Source organism: Geospiza fortis, unplaced genomic scaffold, assembly GCF_000277835.1.
Source record: "Geospiza fortis unplaced genomic scaffold, GeoFor_1.0 scaffold14, whole genome shotgun sequence".
NCBI classification, from domain to species: domain Eukaryota; kingdom Metazoa; phylum Chordata; class Aves; order Passeriformes; family Thraupidae; genus Geospiza; species Geospiza fortis.
The window spans coordinates 373666-382835 of NW_005054512.1; the positions used below are offsets into that span (position 1 = coordinate 373666).

Below are 9170 nucleotides of genomic sequence, written 5' to 3' on the forward strand. Positions count from 1 at the left end.
AAGAGCTGGACTACGTTTAGAAGCATTTGCATAATGATCTTCCAGCTCTGCCACGAGATACAACAAGTTTTTCTCCCTCCTCTCCCTCCTGACCTCAGTGTGTGTCTAGGTTTGTGTGGGGGTTGTACCTTCTTCACTGACAAACTTCATCTGCTGTGAGCTGGGGCATCCCTTGCTGCCTGTTGGTCTTTCTTCTGCTTCCTGATGAAACCCCGGATAACTGATCTGGACAATAGAAGTTACAAAAGGAGTTCCTGTTAATTTGAGACCTGTGACTACATCTGACATTTAGGTGACTCACTTCAGGATGTAAAGGAGGGAAATGGATTCTCTAGGAAGCATTTTGGGGGTTTTGGTAAATGCTCTGGTTGATTTCACTGGAGGCAAATGTGCATTGTCACCTTGAGAAGGCACACATGGCACTTGTGGGAATGTGGGTTTTTGTTTTCTTTGGGTTTTTTTCTGGCATAGCCTCTTACCCACTTACAGCCCCATGTCTGTGGGACAGACTGGGGAGGCTGCAGGGGCTGGGCCTGCAGGTGTAGTAACATCTATAGGGAATTCTGGTGTAGAAAACACAAGTTATTTTGTGGCCTTGGCCTCAAAAACATCTGACAGAGGTAAGTGGTGGCATCTGCCCTCTCTGGGAAGCCAACCCTGGAACGTGTGGTTTCAGAGTGTCCTTGGAGCCACAGTGGGGTTGGTGGGAAGCCCTGGGCTGGGCTGGGCACTCTTTGGAGTTGAGCACTGAGCATTTTGTTTCTTGCCTGTTGAAAATTGATTGTGTCTCCAACTTTCTTTCAGGGTTTCCACGGTCCTTATCACTTCGGACAGTCTTAAAACACAAAAACACAAAACGGGTATCGACAAGAGGAGAATTTAAGAAAAAGCTGACTTTTGGGGGAAGGGAGGGGGATTCATGTGGCAGACAGACACAGCGTGGACCCCCCTTCTCTGCCTCCGTGTTCTGGAAAAGAAGAAAAAAACAAAAGCCCAGTAACTTAAGACTAGCTGTTTCCAGAGGAAAATCCAAAACCTGAGTATGCATGTGTGACTGCTGGATTTCAGAGTGGTGTAAATGCTATGAGGAAGAAGAGACACCAACACTATGGGTTTTTAGAAATCATCTTCACGTGTAATTAGGTAGCTTAAAAAGAAGTTTAAAAATGAAAATTTAAAAGCCATCTTTAAAAAAAGAATATTTTGCCTACAGAGCGGTTGTAGTTTGAGCAAATGTTTAATTTCTGTTTGTTTCTTGTTCTTTTTTTTTGGTTTTTTTTCCTAAGGGACAGCGTGCATTTTCCCAGAATGTCCTGGTTTGCTGCTGAACAGGACTGGCTCAGCACCCGCTGGGGTTTGTGCAGGGACTACTTCTGTCAGGCTTTTTTAATGCCAGGTTGGGTCTGCACCCAGCGCTGCGTTTTTAACAGCATCTGCTGGTTTTAGTTACCAACTTTTTAATCTTTTATTTCCTCTTTTCCTTTTGGTTTGGGTGTTGCTTTTCAGTTGTCCTGCGTGTCGTTGGGAGCCACGTTATGGACAGGTTTCAGTATCAGAATTGGAGAGGGAGACACTTGGACTTCTGGGATAACATGGAAGGCTCATCTCCCTTCCCTCTTGTACGTGAAGTACACAAATACACACCCATGTTGATAAGAAACTGATTTATTCAAGTTCCTGAGCTGTCCTGTGTGGTTAGCAGTTAAAAATCCCTCTTTGTTCACTCTCGTGTGCAGTAGCTGTGCCTGGAGCTGTGTGCCAAGAGGATTCTCTGTAGCTGTAATTCACCTGCTGATAGTTGCAAAGCTTCACAGACATCCTGTCCTTTTCATTTGGAGTCTCCCCTCTCTCTTTCAGAACATAAGTTTGCATTTGTTTCTCCTGTGCTGGGGTGTAGCTTAGAGGCTGATCCATGTGTTCTGGAGCACAGAGCAGGAGTTGACACCACCAGCTGGGTCCCGCTGTCACCTCCTCTTCTTCTGCCTTTGTCATCTGGGCTTGGGGCTGTACTGAGGCTCAGAGTGGGCTCACGTTAGGGGAGGGATTGCAGGAGATTTGGGCTGCTCTGCTGTTCCTCCAGCATATTTTCCTCCCGTTCTGGACCGCAAAGTGCAGTGTGAGGGGATGCAGCTTGGTCTCAGGCACTGTGGTGAATTTATTCTGAAGTGCTGACCCCACAAACAGAGAGGAGTGAGCCCTGCAGCACCATCCTGCCCAAAAGAACCAGGCTGGAACAGCCATCTGCCAAAGATACAGGAATATGCAAAGCTCCCTTTACCTTCTTCCAGATCTTCCCAGTGGAGGCTTTTCCCTGTGTCAGAGCTGCACACTGCATGGCTTTGCCCTCGCTGCTCTTGGCTGCTTTTGTTTTTGTGGCTGGTTTGGAATGGAGAAAATCATTGCAGCTACCAAGGACTGGTACCTGGGTGCATATAGATGGACCTCGTGGAGCCAGTGGGAGTTCCTTGTGTCCAACAGAGGAAGGATTGGACGGTGGATTTTGTACGTATTTCAGAGGTTCAGTTGTTACAGATCACCATCAGCTGAAATCTCCCTTCAGAAATCTGTTAGCTGGTAGAAACAAGTATAAGGTCAGAAACTGCCTGCATAGAAGTGGCCCCACAGGATTTGAACTGCCTGACGCTTTCCCTTGCAGTCCGGTGAGCACTGGCTGTGCCCTGGATCTGGGCAAGTGTTGCGATTGGAGTGAACCTGCTGAAGGTGCTGCTTCTTGGAAGCTTTAGTTCTTGTGCTGTAACAACATTTTGCCTTGGATTAGTTCTGAGTATTAGATCTGAGCATTGATCTGGGGGGTGATTGCAGCCCCACAGTGTGGTGTGGGCAGGTGGAATCTTTGCTCACTCCCTCCTTTCCTCACAGGGGGCTCACAAGCCCCTCTGAGGAAATGAACATCACACCTGCAGCGCTGCTGCTCCCCTTCTGAGGGCACTGAACCCCTGGAGACAGCTCTTGGTTCAAGTGATGAGGTGATTCCTTATCTTTATTGGCTCCTTGTGCCAGCTGCATAGTGGAAGGGAGGGGAAATCAAGGTCTGAGTCTGAGAGTTAGAGCTGGTGCTGTGACCTTTGCCTGGTGTCAGCAGAGGCACCTGCACTCGGATACCCCCACGCTGGCTTTCTGCTCCCAGGCACGTGTGCTCCTCCTGTGTCCCCTGGCTGCCACACTCGTGTTCCTGTGCTCTTCCTAAGGCTGCATTTATTTCCCTTGTCTTGAAAAACCGAAACCTGCATGTGCCCCAAGTAGCCATGTGCTTTCCCACTCTGAAGGCACACGCGTTTGCAGTCCGTGGTGTCCTGGTGACAAGGGGTGCGCGTTGCAGGCTGTGAGGAAAGGCAGGGCTCTGACATCTGCGGCTCTTGCTGCTCACATCCTGCTCTGCCCAGGCAGCTGAAGGATCTCTGGGGCCAGGGTTGTGGCCCCTGCTGTGGCACTGCAAGGGTGTTTAAAACGGGTTGCTCTATCTCTGTGTTTTTCCTTGAGCAAAAACTGTTTCACTGAGGCCAAAGGTGGTTTTATCTCCTGGTTTCTTGGAGCTTCGTGTTGCAGCTGGCCCTCAGATTGCTCGTGCTTCAGGTGTCCAACTTGTAATGGGGAGATTGAGATGAATTTGGCCAAGTTCTGCCCAGGTGACCTTGTGACACTGCAGTTTGTATCAGCTCCTGTAAGGGAACGGGCAATGCAGAACATCTCTGATGGCCTCTGAGTGGGTCCCTGTGGTAAACGAGAGCCACTTGGACCCTGTCACTAACACAGCTCAAGCAGTGTCACCTCCCAGCCTTGGCAAAGTGGAGCAGGATGTCCCTGGAACTGGCCCCAAAGTGGCAGTGCCATGGGAGGGGGTGAGAGAGTGGGAATCTTCTTCTCATACCTCAGGAGTGCTGGATTGGAGCCCTGCCAAGGTTTGGGAGCTGGGGCAGAGCCGTGCAGTCAGAGAGCAGTGGTGTGGGTGGAAATGCACGCTGTCCCACGTCTGGGTTTCTGTTGTGTTTCATTTTTTCCGTGTGTGAGTGCGTGGGTGGTTCGCAGCCTGTCTGTGCTCGCCGGGGCAGTGCATGTGTAGCACGGGGTGGTGTGTTGCCTCTCTGAGTCTGGGAGAAGTCCTATGATAGCACATTGGGGGTGAAAATAAAGGAAGCTTTTTCCTTAATGTATAAATGAATATTTGTATGATTAAATTAACACGGAAAAAAAAAAAAAGCTCTGTAGCTGTTGAGAGTTTTATTGAAGCTGCAAAACTTCTGAGTCTGTCACCTTGTAGGTAAATGTACCTGGTTTGCTCCATTCCCAGAGTGTTTCCAGACACTCAGACACAACTCCCTTAAACCCAGCTCCAGCCCTAATTTAGTCCAAATTGCTGTGAAACCAGACCCAATTCAGTGCATACTGAGGTTATCAAACCTGGGTGGGGGTGAGGATGGGGAGAGGCTCTGGGGGTGGTTGTGAGGCAGGGGGAGGGAGCGGATTCCACATTCCCTTGTGTCAAGGTCGGGTCACTTCTCCAGGACAGCTCCTGAGGAGGAGGATGCTCTGAGGGTTCTCCATGTGAGGGGCACCAGCACAAAGCAATGCCACACCTGCACCAGGTGCTCCTGGGGCGGCTGATCCACATCCCAGCCCTTCCCTCAGAGCGTGGTGCAGAACAGGGTGACACTTCAGACAGCCCAGTCCTGAGGGGTCAGACCTTCCATCTCCTGAGTGGCTCGGGAAGGCAGAAGCGGGAGTTTGAAGGGAGGAAGATTGGTTTGGGTTTTATTTTCTCACAATCCCTAAGGAAATAGCTGACATTGCGTATCGGGATGGGGGCACAGGAAGGTTTCACTTTGCTGGGCACCTGCACACTTGTCCAAGGTGGATCTGAGCTCCCAGGTGAGGCCTTGCTGCTCAGGACACCCAGCCCAAGCACGACTTGGATGAACTGCTCCGTGGAGCAGCTCGGCTGAGGCCGTTCCTTTGCTTACCTGGGAGTTAATCCCCACGAGAAACCTCACTCTGTGTGTGCTGGCTTTGCTTTTATCATTTGAATAAATGCCTGGAGCTTTCATGTGCCGGTTAAGCTTGACTGAAAGCCTGACTGGGAACAGACATCCTGCTCCCTGTGCCTGGGGGTGTTTGTTCTGTGCCTGGAGCAGAACGAGCCCCTCGAGCTCGGGGTGCTCCGGGTGTCCCGAGGCCGCTGTGTTTGGGCAGGGGAGCATTGCCCGCCCCGCTCACTGCCCAGCTTTGCATTTACTCCTTATTTGCTCGAAAGAATCTGTTTATCTTTAGGGTTGCAACCTGTCAGAGGTTGCCAGCACAGGACAATCCCATCACACCTTTAATGGAATCTCCTGGGCAGGCAAATACCCGGCGGGATTGCCGTGGTGGTGGAGGTCATCCTGCAATCCCAGGAGTGGAGCTGCTGGGCAGGAGGCCAAGGCAAACGGCAGCCACAGGCACCTGGGAGCTGCTTGGGTGCTGCTTTTGCTGCGTGTTTATTTTTTTTAGGGGAACCAGATCGTCTTCCATTAAAAGTTGCAAAATTAATTCTGGTTTAAGGCAGCTTTTTTTGGTTCCCAAATCAATGGCAGTCGCAGGGAGGGTATTCCCAGATTTTTGTGATGAATTGCAGGGATGAGGATGTGCTCAGCACCCAGGACTGCTCGGGCCCACGCCCTGTGCCTTGTTGGATACTCATGTCCCTCAGGATCTGCTCCAAAACCTCCCCAGCACTACCACACGTCCTTATATCTGCAGGCATGACCTCGAGGGCTCCAATGGGCGCCTTCCCATCCAGGAGCAGCACTTGGAACACTGGCAGAGAGGATTTTTGTGATTTTTGTTTATTTTTCCTCCTCTACCTGCTACATCCTGCAGCAGCAGCCCGTGGTGTGCAACAATTTGCTCGTGCATCTCTGCAGATCCCTTGGGAGGCACAGGGGAATGTCAATGGGCCAAGGGGGACACGAGGCCAGGCCAGTCCTGGGATGCCACCAGAGGTTCCATGGGGAAGGAGAAGGATCAGGGGGAACCTGGGATCTTTCTGGAAGCTCTCCACAACCTGCTCTCTCTGCCTGTGTGTTCGATGGAAAATTCCTAGTTACACAGGAATTAATTAAGGAAATCTAATCTCAAACATTTCCTACCCCATTGATAAAACAGCCGAGTGGTAAAAGCTGGCAGCAGAGCCCAGCAGGGAGGCAGATGGCACGCGTGGGCACGGACCAGCCCTGTTTGCCCCATGCAGGGCTGTGGGCTCGGCTCTGCAGAGCAGCTGCAGCTGGGCTGGCTCCAGAGCTGCCTCCTTGCTCATTGGATTCCGTGTTTTGGTTATCTCTTCCCTGCAGGAGCGACGCCTTCACAGAAACTTAAAGCAGGGGGAGAAAAGTTTGGTTTCCACCACTTGACCGGTGCAGAGTGCTGTGAGGTGGGACAGCCATGCCCAGGAGTGGGGACGCTGTGGGATCACAGCTCCATGTGCTGCCAGGGGACGGTGTTGGGAACGGGGGCTGGGCTGGGGGGTGCCCTGGACCCGGGGGCTCCCAGCCAAGGTGTTCAAACAGCGTTTACTGGCCGCAGGCCCAGCCTGGGGCAGGTGCCAGCAGAGGGAGCTGAGGTTGTTCCTCGTCCACAAAACCCTTTGGAGCTGCTGGATGAGGCTTTTCCAGGCTTTGAGTCCTGCTGGTGACAGTGGCTGGGCAGGCAAGAGCCATGTCCCCCCACCATGTCCCAGAGCAGCTGCTGGCTGGGCTGCGCAGTGGGGTGGCACATGTCACCTGGCCTGTCACCAGCACTTGGGGACAGGGGCAGAGCTGCAGAGCCAGGCAGGAGCTGCTGGGCAGGGACAGCATGGGCTCACCCCTCTGGGTTGGGAGTGAGGAAGGGTCTGCACACCTGGAGAGCCAGGTGCTGTCCCATTTTGAAGGGTTGGGGACAAAAGGGGGTCTGGCTGCTCTGCTGTGGCCCCAGGGTGGTGCACAGCTCTGTGGGAGGGACCCCAAACCTCGGGGCTGGGGTAAAGCCTTTTTCCAGGTTGTTTTCTAGGACAGCCATCCCACAGGATGGAGCTTTCAGCCTCTCCTGGGTCTCTGCACGTCTGGTGTGGAGCAGCTGGGCTGGGCAGGGTCTGTGCACCATTGGCATCCCGGGGAAGCACAGCAAGAACTCCCATTCCTTATCTAATCTGCAGCATTTTCCCTCCTCGCTGTTTGCTGTGGCCGTGTTTCCTCAATCAATGGACAGCTGCAGGCTGGGCTGTGACACCAGCCTGTGCCACTGCAGCCCCAGACCCCGGGTGGCTTTGGAGGGACCCTGGGATGAGCCCCTCGAACCCCTGTGAGCCCAGCAGGGCCATGAACCCCCTGGTAGGTGACAGTGAGAGGCACCTGAGGAGTGACACTGCTGCACTGGGCAGCACAGAGGGTCCCTGTCCCCAGCGAGGCCTCAGGGACATCCTGGCTGTGCCTGAGGGACACTTAAACCCACCCAGCAGTCACAGTGCTGCCCAAACTGGGGCTGTGCACGGCCAGAGCTGGAATCTGCAGGGACTTGGGCAGTCATGGCCACTGTGCCCTTGGGGGTGCCCCCTCCGAGCCCCCCAAGCCTGGCAGCAGCCGCAAAGCCCCCATGTCTGCTCCACAGTGGGATGGGGAAAGGACAAATCCCCAAATCACAGCTTTGGTTTGTCCCTCTTGGGAAGGAGGGGTGAGTGGGGGCTCGCTGCCCTCACTGCAGGTGCCTCCCCAAGCAGGGAACTCTCCCGAGGATGAGCCTGGCTGCTCTGCCGTGCCCATGGGGAGCAGGCTGGGAGGAAGCAGCTGAGGGTGCCTGAGAAGCAGGTTTGTCAGAATTTTAAAGGGATCTAAATCAATAGTGATAAGGAAACAATTATTTAAAGAGCAAACAAATGGAAACTGCTAAATGTACCCTGTTTTTTCCCTTTTTTTTTTTTTTCTTGTGGGTGAAGGGTGCAGAGCTGATGCCTCTGGGTGCTGGGAGTGGGTCCCTGCTGGGACCACCCCAGGGTGGGCACTGGGGCAGCTCTGCTTGCTCAGCCCAGCCCCAGCCAGGCTGGAAATGAGCCCCACAGGACACAGTGTTGTTTCATCCCACAAGGAAAAGGGTTTTATGGATCATCTGGAAACGCTAATCTCAGGTGAGCCCATTTGTGACGCGGGTGAGCCTGCTGGTGGTGTCACAGCAGGTGCTGGGTCAGCAGGGACACAGACAGGCCTGGCTGCTGGGGGACACTGCTGTGTGCTGCCTGCACCTGCTGGCTGCATTCTGGGGGGCAAAGGAGCCAGGACTGGTCACTGAGGCCGGGCAATCCCTGCAGAGCGAGGATATTTTCTTTTCAAGGATATTTTCTGCACTTCCTCCAAGGAGCTCAGGATCCTGCTGGGGTTGGTGGCAGAGCTGCAGCTGGGACCATCCCTACCCCATGGAGAGCATTTCCCCTGACCTGCCTGGTACAGGGTACCCCAGGACTGGGGAGCCCCTGGAGGATCCCAGTGACTGGGGCTGTCACCACCAGGGCTTTGTCTCAAAGGGCAGCTCATTCCCATCCTTCCCCCCCATGGTGTTTTCATCAGCTTTTGGTTGGGGATTAGGCACGTGTTGACAGAACAAACATTTTGCTGCGCTCAAAATCCACTGCTGAGGAGAGAAGTGATGTCCTTGCTCTGCTGGTGCCTGAGCCAGCACTGGGATGGGGAGTTGGGATTGGGAGAGCTGGGCTTGGGGCCAGGACAGCCCTTTGAGGGGAACACGGAGCCATTTCGGGTCACGTCCCACACCGGGGCCGGAGCTCTGTCTCTGCTCCCTCACAGAGCATTAATCACTTTCTGCTTTCATATCCTGCCCTGTGAAACCAGGGATGCCACAAGGAATGCTCCCTGTGTCCAGCAAGGCTTTGACAGGTGCTGGGGCCCCCCTGCCCAGCTCCTGGGGCCCGTCACAGCTCCCTCCTCCCCAGAGCTGCCTCTGGAGCTGCCGTGTTGGTGTCAGGAAGGTGACAAGGCTGGGGATACCCAGGAGCTGCCCCCAGGATCTGTGTCCACCAGGGAAAATTCCTCCAAGCTCTGTGGCCAACCCAGCGACTGCACAGTGAGGGAAGATAGGACATGGGACCTCATTTGGGCTCCTGCACGCCTCCCTCACCCCATTTTCCCTAC

The 9170-nt window shown here is 53.7% G+C and overlaps 1 protein-coding gene across 1 annotated transcript in view; it reads left to right on the top strand.

Annotated features, from left to right (window-relative positions):
* The window catches only part of ILRUN (inflammation and lipid regulator with UBA-like and NBR1-like domains), a gene marked incomplete at its 5' end in the record, with an annotated part of 16138 nt that extends 11916 nt beyond the window's left edge, over positions 1 to 4222 (top strand). Inside the window, one exon of the mRNA XM_031063558.1 lies at positions 805 to 4222. Within this exon, the coding sequence (XP_030919418.1) occupies positions 805 to 840 (36 nt within the window). The remainder of the gene's footprint in view (positions 1 to 804) is intronic.
* Between the last annotated feature and the right edge of the window lie 4948 nt (positions 4223 to 9170).